This window comes from Prionailurus bengalensis, chromosome E1, assembly GCF_016509475.1.
Source record: "Prionailurus bengalensis isolate Pbe53 chromosome E1, Fcat_Pben_1.1_paternal_pri, whole genome shotgun sequence".
NCBI lineage: Eukaryota > Metazoa > Chordata > Mammalia > Carnivora > Felidae > Prionailurus > Prionailurus bengalensis.
In genome coordinates, this window is record NC_057347.1 from 37,173,927 (window position 1) to 37,197,386 (window position 23,460).

General features: G+C 56.8%; 1 protein-coding gene across 1 annotated transcript; it reads right to left on the minus strand.

Moving 5' to 3' along the window:
- Positions 1–320: 320 nt before the first annotated feature.
- Positions 321–11,631, minus strand: TBX21 (T-box transcription factor 21). The gene is made up of 6 exons (XM_043584223.1): positions 10,926–11,631; positions 3,218–3,372; positions 2,734–2,855; positions 2,048–2,206; positions 1,849–1,910; positions 321–1,596 (listed from the first exon to the last, which is right to left on the minus strand). Exons 1-6 carry the CDS (start codon positions 11,414–11,416, stop codon positions 978–980), a joined length of 1,608 nt encoding a protein of 535 aa, XP_043440158.1. The 5' UTR covers positions 11,417–11,631; the 3' UTR covers positions 321–977.
- Positions 11,632–23,460: the final 11,829 nt, after the last annotated feature.

Here is a 23,460-nt window from a genome sequence, read left to right on the forward strand (position 1 = left end):
CAAGGCGTCTCCCCACAGAGCTCCCAGCCCCCACCCAGCCCTGTCCTGGGGTCTCGCCCTCCCACCCCTCCTCCGCAGGTCAGGCAGAGGAACCGTTCTCTGTCCCAAGGTGCCTTACAAGGTGGAATCAACCATCAACCTTCAGGACATGTGGTCTTGCTCTGTTGATCCCCTGAGTGAAGCCACTCTGGGTTTCTAGAAGAAGGCACAGGTCCTTGGGAAGTGCAGCTGTTGTTGGAGAGCTTTGGTGCACCTGCAAATCCCAGCGGGGTGAGTCCCCATCCACGTCCCCCTCCAGGGCCCTGAAGCAGGACACATTCTCCAGTTTCATGTTTATTTGCAGAAAGTGATGAAGACAAAAGAAATATATCCAGACACCACTCTCTGTACAATAAATAGCCTCCCCATTCCAAAAAAGAAAAAGAAAAAAAGCGTGCGTGCCCCCATAATCACCACCCCCAAAGACTTCGCTTCTTGAGGTGTGCACCAACCCCCCCTTCCCCGCCCTTCCTTGGGACCCCACTGTCTCTGCGCAGGGGGGGTCCGGGCCAGCCGCCCAAAGTCGTCGGCGCAAACGAAACGGCGCAAAGTCAGTTCTATAAAGGAAGACGGTCTCCAGTTCCCAGCCAGCCCCACCGGACCCCTACCCAGTCCCAGAGAAGAGCGGAAAGCTCCTTCGTGGCCAAGACCCTCTTGTTCTCCGTTCTCTGTTCTCCAGCTGGGAACCCACAGCCAGAAGCAGCACCAGGGAAATGATTGTAGTTAGGGCCGAGGAAGGGGCAGGGGACACTCCTCTCAGGTTTCATCGTGGGCCGGAAGCAGCAAGTGAACCCCAGGACCCCCTCTTCCTCAACCAACTACAAAAGGAGAAGAGACAGAGGGAGCTGGGGCCTCTCAGTCCTGAGTCTGTCGTCTGCATTGGTTGGTGTCCTCCAACCTGATAACGCTGTTTCTGTGCCTTTCCCCATGTCATCCCCTCAGTTGGGAAAATAGCTATAAAACTGGCCTTCGGTTTCCTTATCAAAAGGAGAAGGGGCCCCAGCAGGGGAGGAGCTATCGCCGCTGGAAGGATAGGGGGACACACGCCTCCTCTTAGAGTCTCCTTCACCCAGTCCTGAGTCACTGGACTCCGGCCGCAGCGGGGTGATCTCAGTCCACACGGAGGGGGAGCCCTGGTCCTCCGGGCCCCGTCCCTCTGAAGCTCCGGGACCGGGTTCCATGGGCAGAGTCCGCATGGGGCGGAACCAGCTGCCTGGGCCCATCTTGGGAGGGTACTGGGGGGCCACAGGCCAGCCAGCTCCAGGCGTCAGGACCTCTTGGCCTCGGTAGTAGGACACGGTGGGTCCAGGGGCGGAGGGCAGGAATGCAGGCTTCATGCTGACCGCTCGAAACTCGGCCTCATAGCTGTGGTCCCGGGGGGGCCCCAGCCAGTAAGGCTGGGAAACCACATCCTTGGCTTGCCCGGGAAGGTCGGAGTAGAAGCGACTGGGAACGGGATACTGGTTGGGTAGGAGAGGAGAGTAGTGGTCTCCCCCAAGCAACTGACAGTTGGGTCCAGGCGGGGAGGGGACGCTGCTGTCAACAGAGGCATACATGCTTAAAAAAAAAAAAAAAAAAAAAAAAAAAAAGGAGGCAAGAAAAGCGGTCACAAACAGAACCACTGACCTGTAAGCCTGCCTACTGCACGTCCCTCCCTGGACCCTCTTGCCCTGCCGGCCCTCCAGCATCCACCCCACCCCTGCCCACCCCCAGGGAAGGAGACGTGCTCAGCACCAGTCTGGAGCCGAGTCCCAGGAGGAACCAAGAGGAGGCCCTCTGCAAAGGTGAGCTGAACCCAGTGGCACTTACGACTCAAAGTTCTCCCGGAATCCTTTGGCAAAAGGGTTATTATCAATTTTCAGCTGAGTGATCTGGAGAGAGGGGAAATAGAGGCACCTGAGTCCTGAGTCTGGTGCCAGAGAACTTCCCAATTCCCCACCAAGGAAGCCTGTGGGCCTCCCTCTCCCCTCCTGTCCCTCGAGGCTCAGCCCCGCCCGGCAGCCCTCACCTCTGCATTCTGGTAGGCGGTCACGGCAATGAACTGGGTCTCTTGGAAGGTGAAGACATGCGTGTTGGAGGCGTTGCAGGCCGCCTCCGGCTCCCCATCGTTCACCTCGACGATGTGTAGCCGAGGCTGGTACTTATGGAGAGACTGGAGCACGATCATCTGAGAGAGAGCCAGATGCTTGTGGGGGTCTACGGGTCCTCTACCCCCACCCACGGCTGGTCCTGTGGCCAGGCTAGAAGGGACCCTGAGGTCCTAGCGTCCATTCCCCTGCCCTGCTACCACGTAGCTTCCCCCAGGCCTTCTAACTCTGGTGCCCAGCCTCTCCAGGGCACCACTGCTGCCCTCTTGCCCTGTTTCCTACCCACAGATGTCCGTTGTGACCAAGGCTTCTCAAGGCTCTGTTCAACTTAGACTCCGCGTCCATTTCCTGAGGCCGCGGGCACCAACCCTATGCCCAGCATGGCACACAAGTGATGGCGGCCTCGGGTTTGATGAAGAAACCCCCAGGGCCACCTTGGCCCATGTCATCCTGAATGCAACCCCGTGTCTGCCCCTGAGACTCAGCTTCCTCCCACCTCATCTTCCCCGCACGGTGCATGGAAAAGAACCAGAGTCAGAGAGGAAGAAAAGGGACTTTCACAGAACAGAATCAGCCAGGAGGGGTGGGGGGTGGCGAGGAATCCCACCTGGGTCACATTGTTAGAGGCCCCTTTGTTGTTCGTGAGCTTTAGTTTCCCGAACGAAACTTCCTGGCGCATCCAATGGGCTCCAGTATTGGGGGAATCTGGGTGGACGTACAGGCGGTTTCCTGTGGACAGTTAACCTCTTTGGCATGCAGCCCCCGGGGGACCAGAGCCCTGGTGAGATGGGGCTTCTTTGCCTGTTCGGAGGGGGATGTCGAAAAGGCTGCAGGGGCAGGACTAGATGGGTCAGGGCAAGGGGAGGTGGGCACAGAGGACTGAGCAGAAGACAGGCTAAGGCAGAAGAGAGAAGAGAGGACAAACAGAACGGAGGGGGGGGGGAGTGAGAAGTGGGAGGGGACAAGGGTGGGATGGGGAGTTAAGGCTTAGGTGTAGCGGGCAGTGGCTCGCGGGTTCCTCCTGGGTCCACCAGGGGGCGCTCAGTCTCGGCGAAAAAAGAGCATCCAGGGTTCTCCAGGGGGCTTCCTACCTGGCATGTTGCCCTCAGCCTTGCCACACTGCACCCACTTGCCGCTCTGATACCGCCAGTGGTGCTGGTCCACCAAGACCACGTCCACGAACATCCGGTAATGGCTGGTGGGCTCCAGCCCCGCCACAGTAAATGACAAGAACGGGAACATCCGCCTAGGGAGAACAGAAAGATCCACCAACATCCATCAGCCCCCCAAGGTCGCAGACAGCCACCCCTGTGCCAAGGCTTTCCGCGATGTGCTGGAGTCAGCTTCCACCCCTCAAGAGAGCCAAGCGGAAATGTCAGCCAGTCGCTAAACAATGCCATAACTAAAACTGAAATTATATCAACTTATAATTAAATACATTATCAGCCGAGGTGATAAATACGCAAAACTCATCGCTTCTCAGTTCGTTTACTACATTTTCCTGTTATCTCTGCTCCTGAGGTGACTTTTTTTCTTTTTTCAATTTTTTAATGTTTATTTATTTTTGAGAGACAGAGAGCCGGCGGGGGAGGGGCAGAGAGAGCCGGCGACACGGAATCCCAACGCACACTCCCGGGTTCCGCGAGCGGTCCGCACAGAGCCCGACATGGGGCTCGAACTCACCAGCCATGAGATCATGACCTGAGCTGAAGCCAGACGCTTAGCTGACTGAACCACCCAGGCGCCCCATCTTGAGGTTACTTACATCTCTTGTTCCCACCTGGCGGAAAATACTAGATAACCGTGCTACGGCACGTCTCTTCCCAACTCTGCATCCAGGGATACCACAAGCGTAGCTTGAAATCAGCCACCATAGGGATAGTTACACCACGGAAATCAGCAAACACTATGAATCAGGGCTTTTTCGCTGTTCTTCTTTCAGAGGGTCAGTTGATGGACACGGTCTCGAATCTTAGTTTGCTTCCTAGCCGGGAGCAAAGCCACAAGCCAGCCCCCCAGAGGCACTTCCCCATAGGCCCTCATGCCTCAGTCTCCCAAGCCCTCGTCCCATCTCAGTCCCCGCCCCATCCTCTCCACTGTGGTCCTCGCGGTGCCATGATGCTCCCAGCCCTGTGGCACCCAGGCTCCCCCTGCCCCCAGCACCCCCCCCCCCGGGGCCAGATGTCTGTGGATGGCCTGTCCCAGGCCTCAGCCTTCAGAGAAGTAGCTAAAATCCTAGGTGGAACTTCCCAGCCACCTGAAAGAGGACTCTGTTGAGCACAGTCCCCACTCTCAAAGGCCTGGCTCCCAGGAAAAGTGGAGGAAGTCGAGGTTGGGATGCTGTATTATCCTCTATCACGTCAGAGCAAGAGAGCCGGAGAAGGAAGCACTTTCACACCACACCCATCTCGCCACTTCCACCATCACCGATCCTGATGGCTTGGCTTTTCTTTTCCAACCCAAGCAGGAAGAGCAGATTTTGCAGGATGGCAGAATCTCACCCTCATCAGAATTACGTTTCATTCCCACACACCTCTCCCCTCCTCCTACAAGAAGTCATGCAGGGTGGGAAGAAAGACACCAGTCCCTGAGTCAGAAGACCTGGGGGAGGGAGAGTGCCAGAGACCTAGGAACACTTTCGGGGGCATCCTAGTCCTTAGGCATTCCCAGAACGACACCCTTAAGAACCTTGGGAAGGTCTCCCGACATTCCTGTCTTCTCCGGACTCTCCTATGCTGAGAAAAAAAAAAAAAAAAAAAAAAAGAGGCTTACTGGCCCTATGACCTTAGATAAGTTAATTCCCAAACCAAACCTCAGTTTCTTCACCTGTAAGTGGGGACAGTCACTCCCGTTCATTTTTCCTCTGAGAGCTGTTAAGAAGTTTGAAAGATGCGAAACTCAGCTCATCCGGTCCCTCCTCCACTCCACCCTCTCCCAGGCCCCGAGCTACCAAAGCCCTCAGGCCCTCAGGGCTGAAGGACCCCAAGCAAGCTTCCAGAGTTCTGGAACCCAGGGGCTCAGCAGGCCAGCCGACTTGAGAAATCAAAGGTGACGGATGAGGCCTTGAACAATTAAGGTTGGGGCGATATTTTTCAACTCGTCTCTACCACCGACTCCTTCTATGACGCAGTCGGGTCGCACACATTTTTTGTATCATAACCAGCTCCCCTTCAAACTTGTAGGAATAAAGGAAGAGAAGGAACATATTCATTGTGTCTCTACTTAGCACCCTTTGAAAGGTAATTTAAAATTTTTCTGTTTTTTTATTAGTTATTTTTGAGAGAGGGAGAGCAGGGTGAGCAGGGGAAGGGCAGAGAGAGAGGGACACAGAGGATCCGAAGCGAGCCCGACACAGACAGCCAAGAGCCCGATGCAGGGCTCAAACTCACAAACCGTGAGATCACGACCTGAGCCAAAGTTGGATGCTTAATCCACTGGGCCACCCAGGAGCCCCTGAAATGTACAATGTTACTTCCAAGTTTATACTTGAAGCAGCCAAGGATTGGAGAGCCGTGTTGATGGATCCTTGGTGGGAGAACAGTGTCGGGGGCTCCTGACTGCAGCATACATGCCCTGGGGGCCATCTCTCTACCCTGCTTAGCTCTGGTAGAGGGAAACACAGGAGAAGCGGGAAGAGAATGGGGGAAAGGGAGAAGAGAAGGGAGGTCTCATTTCACCCTAAAAGTCTAGAATCACCACCAGCTGGAATCCCAAAATAGCCCCTGATTTACATGACACTTTGCTGGGAAGGAACACGTCTGATGCCAAAGGAAGCCCTTCAAAAAGACCACTTACGGGGCGCCTGGGGGGGGTCTCAGTCGGTTAAGCGTCCGACTTCGGCTCAGGTCAAGATCTCACGGTTCGTGGGTTCGAGCCCCACGTCAGGCTCTGTGCTGACAACTCAGAGCCTGGGGCCTGCTTCGCATTCTGTGTCTCCCTCTCTCTCTGCCCCTGCCCCGCTCGCGCTCTGTCTCTCTCTCAAAAATAAAGTAAACGTTAAAAAAAATAAAAAATAAATAAATAACTAAAAAGACCACTTACCATCGTGCCCTCAGAGGACAGGGCCCGAGACTCTAAATTCCTGAGCTAGGGCTCAGGACTATCCCGTCTTGAAATGATTCGCAGGGTCACCACACCCTCCACCCCATCCTGAACACCTCTGATATGTTCCAATTCACTGTCATTATGTACAGATTAAAAGGAGGTGATTTTTCATCAGTCATGTTGGCAAAGTGGTTCACAACTGATATCCAACGCCGCTGAGTCTGTGGGGAAAGGGGTCCTCTCACACACTACCGGTGCGAGTGTAGATTAGTATCACCTTTCAGGAGGATATCCCAGCACTACCTTGTACCTATCGAAATGCAAAATGTGCTCAGGCATCAAAGGATCTCCCCTACCCCCCCCCATCAACCTCAGATCCAACTTCATGGAAATTAGATAGTCACTAGCAAACAGCCGATGGAAAACAAAGCTGTTTTCACCTGCCCCAAGAGAAATTAAGCCAGTGAGTCCAAATTAAAGAGGCTTAGAACTAAAAAAAAAAAAAAAAAAAAAAAAAAAATTGTCTTAGGGGCACCTGAGTGGCTCAGTTGGTTAAGCATTGGACTCTTGGTTTCAGTTCAGGTCATGATCTCACGGTTCGTGAGTTCGAACCCCGCATCTGGCTCTATGCCGACAGCTCAGAGCCTGGAGCCTGCTTCGGATTCTGGGTCTCCCTCTCGCTCTGCTCCTCCCCTGCTCACGCTCTCTCTCTCTCTCAAAAATAAATAAAACAGGGGCGCCTGGGTGGCGCAGTCGGTTAGGCGTCCGACTTCAGCCAGGTCATGATCTCGCGGTCCGTGAGTTCGAGCCCCGCGTCGGGCTCTGGGCTGATGGCTCGGAGCCTGGAGCCTGTTTCCGATTCTGTGTCTCCCTCTCTCTCTGCCCCTCCCCCGTTCATGCTCTGTCTCTCTCTGTCCCAAAAATAAATAAAAACGTTGAAAAAAAAATTTAAAAAAAAATAAATAAAACATCAAAAAAAAATTTTTTTTTAGTTGTTTTAAAGGTCTAAGAAGTTCTCCAAGTCGGGAACGTAGAGAAGGGAAAACCACCATGGCTAGGAGGCCAGTGATCCAGGATCGGTTAGCACTGAAATTGTTTTATCAACCCCTAAATTCACACATACATACACAAATGCGAATTGAGCTCCTTAACAACAGAACTACCCAAAGTTATCTTAATTATAATAATCAACTAATCACACCCAGAAAAGTGGGGATTGCCAGCAATGAATGCACACCCACACACCCACACACACAGACACCCGCCTCTCTCTTCCTCTACTGAGAATGTCTACCATCAACTATTCTCTGCACACCAACACATTCACAGCACACACACGCGCTGCCACACAGAAATACAGCGCAAGTCCGGTGTAGGCACCCCGAAACTTCGCAAACACACAAACTTCAACTCCACCGTCTCCACTTGGTCGGTCCAACATTTTATCTCACTTTCCCCTCCCAGTCCCACCCGAGAGAGGCCGGGGTCAGTCTCTGGCGCTGGGAACTGCCATCCCCACCCCCACTGCCGCTCCCCACCTTGCTGCTACTGCCCATGGAGGAGAGAGTGACTGTCGCTTGTCCATAGTGAGGGATGGGTCTAGGGTGGGTGGGAGAGGAAGGATCTGGGAGGGAGTGAGTCAGCCCAAGGCAAAAGGCTGTGGGGCTGTGGGTGGGCCTGGGCTGGAAGGATTTTTCATAAAGGAAGAAGGCCGTGGGTGATGCGGTGGTGACTGGCAGGTCACTGGAACCCACGGGGGGACAGGCCAGCTCTCCAAAGCAGGATAGGAAGGGTGCCGTTCTCTGAGCCCAAGGCTTACTTTTCAGAAGTCAGTAGCACAAGGAAATGGCCGCCGACTTCCCAGATCGCTGGAGCCCAAGTTCAGGTACGGGGCTGAGTTGGGGCCAGTGGGACTGAACTGGGGATGGTATGTTCTCTGTCCCTTCCACCCCACCATGGGACCCCTGAGGCCTGCTCCAAGGGAGGCATCAAAGGAGATGGTGAGGTCCCCTTCTAACAGGGACCTCAGAGTGTCCGAAGCTGTCCCTCAGGATGGATCGAAAGCGTGAGGATTGTGACAAATACAGTCACACACAATTACAAAATAATCTGGGAAATTTGATGCTATTTATGAATGTCTTCTCAGGTTTGCTAATAGTATCGTGCTCGCTTTTATTTTATTTTTTATTTTTTTTTAACGTTTACTTATTTTTGAAAGAGAGAGACACACAGAGCATGAGTGGGGGAGGGACAGAGAAAGAGAGAGACACAGAATCCGAAACAGGCTCCAGGCTCTGAGCTGTCAGCACAGAGCCCGATGCAGGGCTTGAACTCACAAACGGTGAGATCATGACCCGAGCCGAAGTCTGACACTCAGCCGACTGAGCCACCCGGGCGCCCCGTGTTTACTTTTCAAAAGCCATTTTTAGACGCGCATCGAGAAATTTGAAGGATGAAAACTCTTTCATAGTGTCTAGGATTTACTTACTAAATCCTTAACATCATCACCGATAAAGCTGCAGACTGGGGAGTGGGAGGCGGAAGTGAGGTGAGTGAGAATAAAGAAGAAACAAGATTGGACCAGGGGTGACTACTGCCGAAGCTGGTGATGGGTAGGTGGAGGCCTGTAAGGTTTTTCTCTTTGCTTTCGTATATTTTGGAACTTTTCGTAATAAAAGAAAGTAGGTGTATGGATCTCAAAGGGACACAACAAAACTCATCAAGAGAGAATTATTCAGCAAGAACACGAAGGAAAGATGGAGGCCACAGGGTAGCGATGGGGACCCGCAGAGACACATCCCTGTGAGACACCTCCCTCGCCAGGCCGCGGGCAGCCCGCCGCCAGTCCGGCGCCCATTGGGTCCCTGACGTTCTGGCCAATGCTCCGTCCACCCCACCCCTCAAGGCTGGAAGGGCCAATTGTAGGGAGGCCAGGGCCTTCCCCCAGGGTGGGAAGGGCTTCCTGACCATCTGAGGAGAGCGCAGGCCTGAGTTCAGGTCTGCTGGGTGACAGAGTGCGAGCCACTCGGTCCCTAGGCTTCCGCACCCCTACCTATAAATGGGGAGACGGCTTGACCTACGTAGCATACTGTAAAATAATGGAAGTGAAAGCACTCTGAATGCACCAATGCCTTTGGACAGTATAGGCTGCTGTTTTTACTCCTGGCCGTGAGGGGCTGGAGAAAGAAAGCCAGGCGGGTACCGTCTGGATTCTGGTGTCAGTTCTGCCAGTGGCGGCTATGCTGGGCAACCTCAGAAGAGTCTCTTAGTGTCTCTGAGCCCGCTTCCCTGTCTGTGCAGGGAGGGGACTGGACAGGATCTTCTGGGTCCCCTCCAATGCAAACTTGATGGGACTAGAAGCCTGGGCTGTGCCTGGGAGCACTCCCAGCGGGCCGGGGTTGGGGGGGGGGGGGCACAGAGAGGAACCATCAGAAGGTTTAGGGGATGAAGGCCAATGCCATAATAAAAGACAATGCCAACTGCCCTGGGTTCATCCCAGAGAAAGAGAAACAACTCAGCAACTTGAAGCTGTTTGTGATTGGTGGACAGGTCCCTCAATCCCAGGCCACCCCACAGAAATCACTGGGAGGGAAGACTATCCCAGCAATGTCTACATTGAATGCCAACCCCCCAACCCTGGCCCAGCGTGGTGGCCTCTCCCTTCTCCCTCCCCAGCCCCCACACCGGGTATCTGCCCTTCGACACCTCCCGGGCGCACTGATGACACAGCCCCTCCACACAGAGGTCCTCCTTGGTCCCCTGCCCACACAGGCCCCCACTGCGAAGGGTGGGTGCATACTCTCACATGCCAGACACAGGCCGGGCCCACTCGGTGTTGCTTACTAAACAAATAACGCACTAACAGCAAGTTTCTCTTTCTTTCCTCACGCAGGAGCCTCTCTCCGGAAGCAGCACCCTCAGCCCCAAACCCTACCCCGCATGCTCTGGGCTCATAGGACACTAAGCCATGGAGCCAGAGGTTCCCCAGGCTGGATGGTAGACTGGAAAGTGTCTGGACAGGGATGAGGCAGACTTTCAGGGGACAGACCTCACGGGGAGCAGAGTGGGACTGGTGGCCAACTGGGACCTGGGGGCTCAGCGTCACCTGCTCAGGCCCATGGGTATGTGTGCTTTCCGTCAGGGCCTGCGCCTGGAAGGGATCTGTGCCCCCCACACACTTTACCACATCCCCCCCCCCCCAAACACACTCACACCAGACATATGATCTCAAAGTACTACCGGAAGGGAAACTTGGCGACTGCTTCCCCGTGTCACCAAATCCCAGTCTTACCCACCTCCCCAAACTGACCTGTGCACAACACTGGCAAAAGGGCTGGGAGTAGGTAGGGAGCAGGGGGGGATAGGAGGGGTTGGGTACAGGAAGACCCTGCCCTCTCTTCCATTTCCCCACACACAGGCGCTAAGAGGGGTCCTGCCCTGTCAAACCCAACACACATGTCCCCCTCTGCCCACCGTGACCCCCACTGAGGCAGAGAGTGATCCAAGGGCGCACCCCAATTCTGGGTACCCTCCCCCCTAACCCACCACAACTTATTGCACCCACTCTCCATCTCCCTTCTGAGTTCTATGTCCTAGGAGAAAACAACACTCAGACCTTTCCTGTCCCCACTACAACCCCCTCCCTGCTACCCCCAAAGTCTAAGCCGAACGGTGAAGGGCTCCGACACGAGAAGGATAAAACAAAACAAAACAAAACAAAACAGAACACTTGTTCAGGGCGCGCGTCTCACTCACCGTCCCTGCTTGGTGATGATCATCTCCGTCTGGTGCTGATTAAACTTGGACCACAACAGGTGGTTGTTGAGCGCGACTCTCAGCTTCCCGGACACCTCCAGCCCCGCCGGCAGCGCGTAGTCCTCGCGCGGCCCCGGGTAGAGAACCGAGCGCGGGTCCGGGGCCCCATAGCCGTCCCCAGGCTGGTAGCCCTCGGCGCTCGCCGTCGGCGGGAAGGGCTCGCCTACCCCGGGGAAGCCGGCGGCCTGGGGCCGGGGCGGGTAGGCGTAGGCTCCGAGGAAGCGGCCCGGCGGAGCGGGCACCAGGGCGCCCCCGGGGTACGGCGCCCCCAGGCTGGCGCCCCCGCGACGGTCGGCCGCGTCCTGCGCGCCGGGCTCCGGGTAGAAGTAGCGGTTCTGCGGGTCGGCGCCGGGCGCCCGGCCCTCGTCGCTCGCCGGCATCGGCTCGGTGCCCGTCAGCATGTCTCCGCAGCCCGGCTCCACGATGCCCATCCGGGGCGGGCTGGCACCTTCCCGCAGCCGTCGGGGACCGGCCCCTCTCCGCGCGGGGGCAGGCGTGGGGGTCTCGAGAGTAGGGGCGGGGCCCCGGGGGCGGGGGCGGGGGCGGGGGCGGGGGGGCCCCCCCCACCGGAGCCCGGGCTCGGACGCCTGGGTCCTGCGCCCGCGTTTGGCGGGCGCGCAGCTGCTCCCGGGCTCCCTCTCCAGCGGGCCGCTGTCACTAGCGTCGCGGCGCCTTTGCTGTGGCTTTATGAAGCTCTCTGGGCTCCCCCCAACCCCCCCTCGGCCCCGCCCCGCCTCACCCCGCCCCCTCGTGGCTAATACTCGGCAAATTCGAAGCAGCCGCCGAGGACCGGAGGCCCCCACGGCGTGGCGGGTCCCCGCGCGCCGCCAAGTTCGCGCTGAAAGACTGCCTTCTGGAAAAGTCCACCCGTCCACCCGAAACGCCAGCCTGTTTCTCTCCTCTGGGGCCTCGTGGAAATTCCACCCATCCTTCTAGGCTCAGCTCAAAGGTCCCCTCCTACAGGAAGCCTTCGGTGATGGCCCAGATGCGACTCACAGGGCCTTGCGGCCGCACTCGCCGCTCGGCGCAGCAGCGGGGTCTGCACCCGGTCCGAACTGCTTAGACCGCGAACATTCAGCAGATCACTGATGCCCACTGTGTGCCCAGGCTCTGTGCTAGGTGGCTGTGCCTGAAGTGTTTGCGCTCTTCCTCGGGGTGGGGTGGGGGGGGACAGAGACCCAGCTGGGCTGTGTCCCATGCATCTCGTTCCAACAGCCCCAAGGCGGAGCTGGAAGCTGGGGGCAGCGGGAAGAGCTCCCTGAAAGGGATTGCACCCGCTGCAGCTTCAGGTTTGCAGGGCCAGCGCGGGCGGCCAGGGCACTCGAAGCAGCCCTGGGCTGCCCGTGCTCAGAGTCTCGTCCCTGGCTCTGCCTGTCACTCAGGTATGTGTGACCTGGGCAAGTCACTTCCCTTGCCTGAAAGGCAGCCTCCCAACCATAGAATGGGGGAAATAAGCTGATTTCCTTTTCAGAGGGGCTGTGAGCCTTACCCTAGAGGGTGGACCTGTGCAGCACTTTCCAGTCTATTCTTCCCTCTGCTCGGAAGGCTGCTGGGAACAGGTTCAGAGCCCGCTGACGGGGCAGGACGCCCCCCACCCCACAACTTGTTCCGCAGGACTGCCTGCGAGATAGGACCACTACTAGGGCTTTTCTTTCTCTAGTTTGTTTTTCTGTTGAGTAACAGAGTCGTCTTAGGATGAAAACAATCCTTTCCCCCCCGTTGAAAACAGCATCATTGGGAGTTTTCTTGCACATACGGATAAAGCACACTCCTAGAAAATGTAAGCAGTAAAAATGGGACTGTTACAATAAACCACCCCAAACTCCATCCCGCAGAGGCAAACAGGATTCGCATTTTGGTGAGCACCTTTCCAGACGTCACTCCCTGCACACAGCCTTTCTGTCTTATGCGCGAACACACACACACACACACACACACACACACACACACATTTTATATAAACACCACATGTGCTGCTTTGTAATGTGTTTTTTTTTTCACTCAATAAGGTGTCATGGAATTTTTTGCATGTCAATATATAGATAAAGATTTACATTTTAAAGAGGGTTTTGAAAAATACTTTCATATTTTCATCATGTTAAAGGTTAACCTCTCCTCTCCCCGCACCCTCCCAGCTCTCCTCACTTCTCCCCTGGGGGCTGGCCCCATCTCTATATCGCTGTCCCAGCCCAACAGGGCTCCACCCTTAGGGCTCCATGGGGACTCTCTGCTCCCAACTAGAGCTGAACCGAGAGGCAGGTTGGCAGGTGAAGGAGAAGCTGGGGACCCCAGGAGGCGGGCATGACCCAGGGAGGGTGGGGGGAGGGAGAATCAGCACATCCCCTGAAAATGGAGACCCGATATGAGACAACGCCAGAACTGGGGACTGGCCCCTCCCACCCTTTTACCCACCATTTCCCCATGCTTCAGGGAGGCGGGAAGTTTCTGCCTGCTGTTCCGAGTGGGGCAGCATTGCCTGAAAGAGATGGTGACCTTGGGACCCCTGGCTACTTTTTGAGAAACACGACACATTTCAGTAACACTTCCCTGAATGACTAATTTCCCCAGGAGACTTGAATGCTGACATCTCTTTTGGGGGACGTTTTTGCTAAGTACCTGACTGTGGAAGGCCAAATGGAGTTTTGTTCCTCCTCACTCTCCCTCCTCTCTTCCACGCCAATCCTCAGGTCAAGAGATCCATCCCCCTGCCTCTGAACAGGATGACCTGAGCTCCCGCCCCGGTTTCCAGGGCAGAAGGGATTATGAATCTCAGAGTCAGGTGGACCTGGGGACAGTCCCTGGAGGAAGAAGGTGATTGGAGGCAGTCTCTCTGTAACTTGATGGGCTGTTAGGGGGTCATCAACCCCAGATCCCTCACCCCCTCACTCCAATTTCTTCCAAAAAAGAAAGTGCTTGTGAAAAGCGGGGGCCGAGTGGCCCTGGCGTCACCACCGCCAGTCCCGCCCCTCTGCCAGCTTGGGTGAGAACCCTGGCAGTGACACCTCCTCCTCCTGTTGCCACCTCACCCTCTTCCCAGGCCCTGAGGCTGGAGGCGTGGGAAAGGGGGTTCAGGACACCAGGTCCCCTGGGATCCCCTCACTTCCCCATCACTGCCCCTCCCAGTTCCTCCCCCATCCCATGCACCTGCTGAGCATCCAGAAGGCTGGCCCTGGGGGCGGCGGGGGGGGGGGGGGAGGCGGAGCAAAGACACACAGGGTCTGTGTCCAGGATTTGAGAGTCATGGTCTCCAACAAAGATCCCATGTTAGGAGACAAGCTGGATGGTGACTGTGGGAAACTGAATGGCCCGCCAAACTCACACATCCCGTTGGCGGCCAAGCCAGGGCTGCAGCCCTGGTGTCTTGACTCCTGATCCAGTGTCCTTCCCCCAAGAGTGTCTGCCTTCCCATTCTGAGACAGAACAAGAACAACAAATGAAAAGTCCGTGCAATCGCACTGGAAAACAGAAAAGAAAATGGCCCCTAACCCGCCAGCTTGGACACTAGTTTTCTTCACCCTGTTTTCCCTGCATGTATTCAAGCTTCCTTGTCAGGCCGTTTCAAGACTCGCCACACCTGTGGGTCGGGAACTGTGCCAGAAGGCTGCTACAGTGTGGGTTCCCGGGACCTGCCTCCAGAGATTCTGATTCCCAGACCTGTGGCCGGTCCCCAGAATCCGTGCGTTCAAGAAGGACTACGAGTGACACTGGGCTCCAGAAAGTCTGTACATCCCACTCTCAGCTCCCGTCCCACCCCACTCTTCCACCCCCAAGCCCAGGGCCACAGAAAGACCTTCCGCGTGCCTTGACCTTGCTGGGCGTGTGCGCCTGGCTGCAGTGGATGGAAGAGGGTTCAAGGACTGAGTTATGGCTGCCACAGACGTGGAGAAGGTGTTGTGACTGAAGCTTCAGGACCGGATGATTCCTCCCTCACCCCAGAATCTGACAGCCACCCAGGGCTGTCTCCTTAAAATGTGTGGATCGCTGAGCTCCCCCAGGATCCAGAAGGCTCCTGGATGTGGTCACGCTGCACGGGGCACAGGGCAGGGAGGGCTGGGTGGCCAGCTGGGGGAAGCTGGGAGAGGGTGGCTGTTCGTGGAGACTCAGAGGCATCAGGACCCAGGATGTCTCCCTTCCACCCTCCCAGGCCCAGCCTGAGAGACCGTGAGAAGGTGGCTAGGTGACAGAGAAGGGGACAGCCTGTTGGGGATGAGGCGAGAAAGGAAAGGGAGCCAGTGCCAGGCCTGGGCTGTTCTGAAAGGCATTTAGAGATGGAGAGGGGCAGGGACCATGAAGTCCACACGTGCCCCACTGAGGACATCTCAAGTCGGGGTGGGGGGGCGTGCAAGACAGAAGAGAGGGCAAGGGGCGAGTGAGAGGGAGGTCTACAGAGGCAGAGCTGCCTGTGGGTGCTGGGGGTGGGGCAGAGGGAAGTGGAAACCCCGATTCTAACCCTTGCTGGCTGTGCGGCCTGTTCGAGCAGCTTAACCTCTCTGGTTTCCTTGTCAGCAAAAAGAGCCAGTAGACCTTCTCCAAGGACAGGCTGGGTGAACTGCATCTCCAGGGAGTTGTGAGGTAATGTAAAGGGGAGGGGTTTGCCCGCCCCGAGGCAGGCACACATCTGAGGCACCTCTCTTCCTCTCTTCCAAGCTGTCCTCTCCCCGCTGTGGTATCCGTGGGTCCCTCACAAAGGGTCCTCAAATCCAGCCTCCAGCCTTCCACTAAGGGCCCTGCCTGGGCCTAATGAGAACCTCTCCGTAAGACTCCAGCTCAGAGATGACAGGTTTCCCCTCCTGAAATGCCCAGTCACCATTCCCTGGAGACTCATGTCTCTGAGATGGGCCAGACCCCAGGGATCCTGGGGTCCCAGAGATCAATTAGGCTCAGCCACTGCCCCTGAAGAGCTCCTAGCAACGTGATCCCAGGGCCAGAGTTCTCGAGCCCCTCATCCCACTTGCCCCTCGCAGCCCAGCAGCCTCTGTGCACATACATGACCCACGTGTGCACCCACACACAGCGCACAGGGCCACGCTGGACAAACCCCGTGACAGTCCCCCCAGCGACACCTCTTCTCTTGTCCCACGTCCAGCCTCTCTGGGCTCCTTGGGTATCTGCCTCTGCTCACCCCTCACCCGCCCTGAATGCCCTCCCCCTTCGGCCCAGATTGCCAGTCCTTCAGAGAGCACGGCCGGAACCATCGGATTAACAGCCAGGGAGGGCAGAAGGGGAGCACCTGTAGAACCCCTCCCCCCATGACAGCTGCAGGAGTTCTGTGTCCCCAGCACCCAGCACCCGGGGGTCAGTGTGGGCTCATCTCAAGGTCAAAGGCTCTGGGTTCTTACCCCCAGGCTGGCTCACCCTTCCCTGCCCCACACCCCCTCAAGGCTGGACAGCCCTTACCCTTTGGCTCCAGGCCATGCCTGGGTCTTTCTCCATTCCAGTCCTTCACCCTCTATGGGCACCTATCAGGGACCATCTCTTTTGGTCGCTAACTGTTCTCACCCCCGCCCCAGCTCTTCACACAATACCCACACCCCACACACCCCACCCCCACTGCTGTGCCTCCATACAGCACCCCCCGCCCCCACTGTGTTCCCAGGCCTGGGCTCCTGTGTCTTTCTGAAGGGACGCTAAGATGTTGGGTACTTGAGCAACTCTGTAATCACGGGGGGGGGGAGGGGGGGGGCAGGCCAGGTTATGGATGGGCAAGCCCAAGCTTCAGGGAGGCCCCGGGGGAGAGGCTGTGTCCCCCCCCCCCTTCCTGGGGGAATCTCAGCAGACAGGCCCTTAATCTCAGGCAGGAAGCAGGGTCCGGTTACCAGGAGGGGAGGGGAATGCCCTGGGCTAAGGGTAAAGGGAGCTTGGGGAGGGGGGGGCACTGCCACAGGGAGGAGAGGGAAGAAAAAGAAGGGTGAGTGGGATCTAATCAAGTTAACCCCTTCACAGCCAGGCTCCCCTCTTGTCATCCTGGGCTCTTTGGGACAGCTCCTGGTCATGGGCTCTGCCGGGTGAGGTGCCTCTCATATAAGGCCACCCCCAGGGCCTCTGACCATAGGACAGCAGACTCCCTGCTGGGCCAGGCTCTCTCCAAGGCCCTCTTAAGACTGGCTTCCTGTGAGCCTTAGGCATCCTTGTTTGTCCCACGACTCTCTTTGTCTTTAGGGCTTCTGGTCTCTGTTGCTCTGGTATGTTTGCCTGATTCTGGGCCCCTCGGGGTCCCTGTGTCTCTGCCTGCGTTGCGGTGGGTCTTCCTTCCATCCACCTCTGTCTCCAGGATCTGTCAAACCTCTGTGTGCTTGTCCTGAGTGCAGGCTCCACATCTACCTCATCTGCTCTCTTTGGGCCTCTGAGTCTGTCTGTCTCTGTTTCTCTACATCTATCAGGGTCTTGAGATCTATCTCGATCTCAGTGCGCCTGCTACACGTCTGTCTGTCTGTCTGTCTGGGACCGGGCCTCCATCTGTGAGGCTGCTCTGGGCCTGTCGTCTCCGGCCTGAGTCCTTTGGCTTGTCCCTCTGCTTAACATTGTAGGGTGGAGACGAGCTGGGGCAGGCTGATGGGCTGGACCAGGGATGGACGAAAGAGGAAGGGAAAAGGGGACGTAGGTGGAAATGGGGGCCAGAGATGAGGGGACAAGTCCCATTCTTAAATGGTGCCGAAAGCAAGCTGGATAGCCCTGAAACACCAGATGCAGCTCTGCCAGGCCACGGCAAGGGACGTGGCAGGGGACACACCTGGTCAGGGGTAGGGGCAGAGTTGCACAGAAACTGAAACAGGCATCAATGGAGAGGACCCAGAGGCAAATAGAAAGACAGATGGGGAGCTCTGGGTTCTGATCCGGGCTCCACCACTAGTCCCCGGTGACCCTCTCTGTGGGGCGGGAGCAGGGGTGGGGTGGGGAGCACAGAGGAAGATTTCCCTAAACCCGGCACAGGAAACTGCTCGGCCCTTTCGGTCCCTCAAGGGGTATCCCAAAGTCCCATCCGTTACCAGCACCCTCTGTGTCTGTGATTGGGCTAGGGGCAGGTCAGAGGGAAGAATGGAGGTTAGACAGACGGAAGGACTTCCTGTTGCGCAGCAGGAGGGTGAGGAGGCCCAGATTCTCCTCCCAGCGGTCCTGGGCCCCTGTGTTGGGGCTGGGACTGGAGGGGCAGGGGGGTAGGGGCTCAGCAGCTGGGTAATTAGCCATCGCTCTCAAGCCCTGGGGGAGGGGCCGGCTGGACTGAGAAACCAACGCAAAGTGACAGGGGCAGTTTTGACACGCCGTGGAGCTGACGGGCCCAGGGGGCCAGGGCTTTGGGTTGGGGCGGGGGTGGGGTGAAATCCCATCAGATGATTAAAAAATAGGTCAGAGGGAAGAAGCTGCAGCCGGCACTGGGTCCGCGGTGAGAACGCCATGTAGCTTCCCCCGGGGTGCTTTGGGCCAAAATGGGGTGGGGGAGCTGGGGAACATTTGCAGGGGCGGGTGAGCTAGGAGTGAGGACAAGAAGGCTTCGGGCCCAGCAGCTGGCCCTCTGTCTCCCTCAGAGCTGTTTCATGGGGACACTTTGGGACCCTACTCGCAGTCTGCCTTCTGGCCTTCCTGGCCTTCCTGTTGAACCATCTTCTTCCTCGAAGGCAGGAAGATGCAGCCTCTGTCCACCCCACCCCGCCCACGACATATACACACGTTCTATTCTAGAAACCGAGACTGTGGCCCCCTCGGGAAGCTGTTCTTACCTTCTGGCCTCAAGCCCTCCTGCTACAAAGGCAGCCTGCTGACTTATCCCACGTCTCTTGCCCGGCTGAACAAATTCACCTACCCCTGCATCCTGCTTGGGGTCCACTTGGCCCTCCAGCCTGTTCTCAGAGCTTCCATTTCCCTCTTTCCGTCCTCTTCCTCTTTCCCAACTCCTGCCATGAAGCGTCACAGTGTCCCGGGAAAGGCACAAGACAAAGAAAGGGCAAGGAGGAGCGAGGTGGGGGACCCGGGAGCCCGGGACAGGTTGATGATCTCCAAGCACTTAATAGATGGAAGATCGGTGACTGCCTGGATCAGACAGAACTCGGAAACACCACTGAAGTGTGTTCATTCCATGGAAGCAGCTTAGAGCCACCCCCCACTCCATCTGCTTACGGTTGGGAAGTTCTTTCAGTTGTCTTCCCACAGCCCCTCGGACTGCAGCTCAGTCCCGTTTCCTTTTCTGAGATCCCTCCAACCTACGGAGACGGTAGCCCTGCACTGTGGGAGTGGAATGGTGGCTCCCCGTGCCCTGCTCTGTTCCTCGGAAACCCCGGGCACAGGCGGGAGCCGGCCAGGAACCGGTGTCCGAGCGGAGGGACAAATCAGGCATCAGCAGGGCCATCCTCAGCTCAGTGGACACCTGGGTCCCTCCCACGGCGACGGAGGACACCCGAGGCCATGTTGGCATGAAAATGGATTTGGCTGGGTCTGACCTTGAGTTTAACCCCACTTACCACCCCAGACAAAGATCCGCTGTGACACGCAAGTCTGAGATTTCCCCGGGAGCCTGTCGTCTGCTGCCCACCCCCCTCAGTTACCCAGAAAGTGTCACAAGGCGTCCTGCCAACCTTCTTCCACTAGGGCCATGGGCAGCTGGCACTCTGTGCGGGGCCCTGAGACAGCCCCTGGACCCGCATCTCCAGCCACAGGGGGCACGAAGCTGGTGTGGCCGCCCATCACTGCCCCCCTCCCATGCCTGCTTCCATTTCTTTCCAATCACTGGACCGGAGCCTGACGTGTTCTGTGGGTTGGGGAGGGATGGCTATGGTCAGGCAAGTCCTTAGTAACTGGACAAGAGGCTGTGAATCGAGATACTGGGTCCACTGTTTTCACCTCTCCCTCTCTGTCTCTGTCTGTCTGTCTCTCTCTCTCTCTCACACACACACACACACACACACACAACTGACCTAAGGCCACCACCCAAGACTCAGGGCCCCAGGAATGAGCTGTGTACCAGGGTCCCCAGGCTCCCGCTACCCAAGACATTGTGCTCCGTCCAGCTTATACCTTGTCCCATCCCTGGACTTCCAGTGAGTTTGGAAAGTGGAAAAACCTGAGTCCTCCCTGATTATCCCACTCTCCACACTGCTGCTTGGGCCGGGGAGGATGAGACAAGGGAACATCCCAAGCGATTCATGCCTTTGATTTCTTTAGCCGTCACAATGCTATGAGGTCAGCTGGGCAGGGATCATTGTCCTTGTTCTGCAGAGAAGGAAACTGAAGTAGGGAGAAATGAAGTACCTTGTCAAGGTCACACAGCTAGTGACCCGACCGCCTCTGCAAGGAGGATACTGTTGTTCTGCCCATTTTACAGATGAGGAAAACCGATGCTTAATTTCCCCCAGGCTCTCCGTTATTTTGATTCCTTATCCTTCTGTTCTCCCAAGGTATCCTACCCAGCCCACTTGTGGCTCAGAGTCCTTTCCCTTTCTCTGGAGAAGGGCGAGACCCTAAGGCTTCCCCTGTCACCTGGCGGGCGTTCCCCTGTACTTTGGGAAGTCAGTCCTTGTGTCCTTTTCTGTCCGATGACCCTGCAGGAATGAACCCCATTCCTCAGCAAATCCCATCCCACTTAGGTTCAGAAGGGGTGGGAAGCAAGACTTAGGAACTGAAAGGGGCAGGGGCCGCCTCAGATGCCCAGCCAAGGCCGGGTTGGGCCTGGCAGCAGTGGAGGAAAACGGAAAACGGGTCCAGACAGGAAGAATCCAGGAGTCCTTGTTTCCAGGTGCACGATTGGGGCGCAGGGGCATGCTTCACTTCTCTGAACTCCCTGCCCCTGGCAGCCGGGCCCACTGCCAGACATCCAAGCTGTGAGGTGTTTTCTGTCTGAGTTGGGAGGGGACCTGGGCAGCTCTTAGAAACGACGGGAGGACGCCACTGCGCACGCTCGCTGCCAGGCAGTGCTGTCTCCCGCTCTCTGCCGGCTCCGAAGTTCGTCACACCTTCAGCTCTGCCCTTCTGCTAACAGAACCCGCACTCACTCTCCCTCCTGCTCTCACCTTGGGACCTGTGAGCCAGTGGCTGAGAGGGGGCAGCAGAGCCAGCTGGAGCTACCAGCTGCCCCGCTCCTCCTATGTCACCCCGACTGTCTATGGTTCTAGAGAGCTCTGCCACAGCCTCGGCAGTAGCTCTGAAGACAGTGAGTGTGACTTAAGAACTCCTGTTCTGGGGAGCCTGGCTGGCTCAGTCGGTTGAGCCTCTGACTTTGGCTCAGGTCATGATCTCAGGGTTCCTGGGTTCGAGCCCCTCCTCCGGCTCTGTGCTGACAGCTCAGAGCCTGGAGCCTACTTTGGACTCTGTGTCTCCCTGTCTCTCTGCCCCTCCCCTGCTTGCACTCTGTTCCTCTCTCTATAAAATAAAAACATTAAAAAAAAAAAAAAAAAAAAAAAAAGAACTCCTGTTCTAGGCTGAGAGTGAGGAGCGGGCTTTCTCTGACAACTTATTTGGGGAAATCGAGGGTCCCATCCTCTGGCCCCAGCTCTTCTCAAGAGCTAAACCGCCCTGAACCTGCCACCATCCTTCTTTAACAAGCCCAGGGAAGATTTCCCAAAAGATAATCTGAGGCAGAGTCTCTTCCTTGCCTACACTCTTCTTCGAGTCTAACCTTGGTCCCTTGCAGAGGGGTGGAAGGGGACAGAGATGAATCGCAGTTTCTTATAAACCTGGTGGCTTCTTGTTCCCCGACGACAATATAGCAGAGGAGCTCTGTGGTTCTGGCTCTGAGTCAGGACCCACCGCCTGGGCGTCCCCAGTGCCATATCCCTCCGCCCCGCCCCAGACTGGAAAATCAGGCTCATGCCTCTGCCCGAGTCAGTGCTTCCCCTGCTTCCCCTCACGATCTCGCTTTCCCCTAAAGGGAGGTATTTCCTCGAAGCTGGGAAAAGTCAAGGGGGCAGAGACCTTGCCAGCTTCGGGGAGATGGGGAGGCGGGGAGGCGGACGGTGGGCATGGGGCATGGGGTGGGGGGTGGAGCTAGCCTGCCCTCCCTGCCCTGCCCCTCCCCCACTCAGCCCAGCTCCCCGTCCCGCTCCTCTAGCTCAGGATGTGTGCTCCAGAGCACAGAGCGTGCGCGCGTGCGTGTGTGTGTGTGTGTGTGTGTTTACACACTCAACACACGTCTGTGGCTGTTTCTGGGGGTTGGCTCCCCGCTAACCTCCAAGGGTGAGGATGGGGTGGAGGAGGACACATGTCATGCTTCTGGCGTGTCTATGCGTGACACACATTTTTTTCCCCCGTGCATGTCCTTCCTATGTTTCTTGTCCACATGCACTCTGCATCCCTCCCAGAATCACACGTCGGTAGCCTAGGTCAGGAAACAAATCCCCTCCCCCTCCTAAAGTGAGAAGAAGCCCCCCCCACCTTGGACCTCCCCAGAGGTTGGGGGATTCAGGAATCAGTGAGGAGGTAGGCACTTCCCATTTCAGAAAACTGACTTGTCTTCCGCCCATCAGGGGACCCCCAGCCCTCAGCCAGTGGGGGGGGGGGGGGGGTCGGTTCCCAGACAGGTTGTGCAGACCCTCCACCTTCCCACCTGCATAAAGTCTCAAAGGGACAAGAACCGGGGTCGTGATGACCCGGTTCCCAGACCCTAGGTGAGGACAGGGGAGTTTGGGGAAAGCGAATCCTGGGGAGTGTGGTTAGAATGGCCTGAGTCAGCAATCTAGAACTCACGTGTGCCCACCCCCAGCCTAGGGCAGGCGAGGGGAATGCAGGCACCGAAACAGAAAGAGAGAGATGGGGAGGCAGAGTGAAAGCAGGAGACAGAGAGAGACTGAGACAATGGCCAGTCAGAAAGAGAGTGAGGGCCAGGACGGGGACGGGGCTGGGCACTGGGGGCTACGAGGACCCAGGTGATGGGGTGAGGGCAGAAGGGTCAAGGGTACAGGTACAGTTGCCCTTTCTCTTTCTTCACTGGCATCACAGAAGTGCAAAGGGTCAGCACTGAAAGGATCCAAGCCTTTCATCTCAAGAAGAAGAAATCAAGTCTTAATGAGAAAGTCACCAAGAAAAGAAAAAAGAGCCGGGTAGGACCCACCCGCCTGCCTCCGGTTACTTGACTCCTTTCCTAAGCCCGGAACCGGAATCCGGAATCTGGGAGGACCAGGCAGCTGGGATACTCCGTCTCACCCTTCCTCCATAGGTGAGGCTGAGGGTGGCATGGGGTTGGGGGGGAGGGGCCTGGATACTTGTCTTGTATTTGCATGGCAAGTGCACTTCTTCCTTTGGGATGTTACAGATCAATAAAAATAGCAAAACTTTCTAAAGGATGCTTTAACCCCACTTTGCATAACATTGAGATGAAGGGATGCCACTTCCTCCCTTGTGGATGCACAGAAAGGAGGAGGGAGGAAAGGGGGCCAAGAGTTGTAATATCCAAAAGCAGGAGCGCCTGGGTGGCTCAGTCGGTTAAGCATCAGACTTTGGCTCTGGTCATGATCTCAAGGCTGTGAGTTCAAGCCTCTGTGCTGACAGCTCA

Excerpts from the sequence above, each read along its gene's own strand:
- TBX21 (XM_043584223.1), bottom strand. The coding sequence starts at position 11,416 with ATGGGCATCGTGGAGCCGGGCTGCGGAGACATGCTGACGGGCACCGAG. Across the intron at positions 3,373-10,925 it reads ATCATCACCAAGCAGGGACG|GCGGATGTTCCCGTTCTTGT; the intron begins GTGAGTGAGACG and ends TGTTCTCCCTAG. Across the intron at positions 1,911-2,047 it reads CCGCCTACCAGAATGCAGAG|ATCACTCAGCTGAAAATTGA; the intron begins GTGAGGGCTGCC and ends CCCTCTCTCCAG.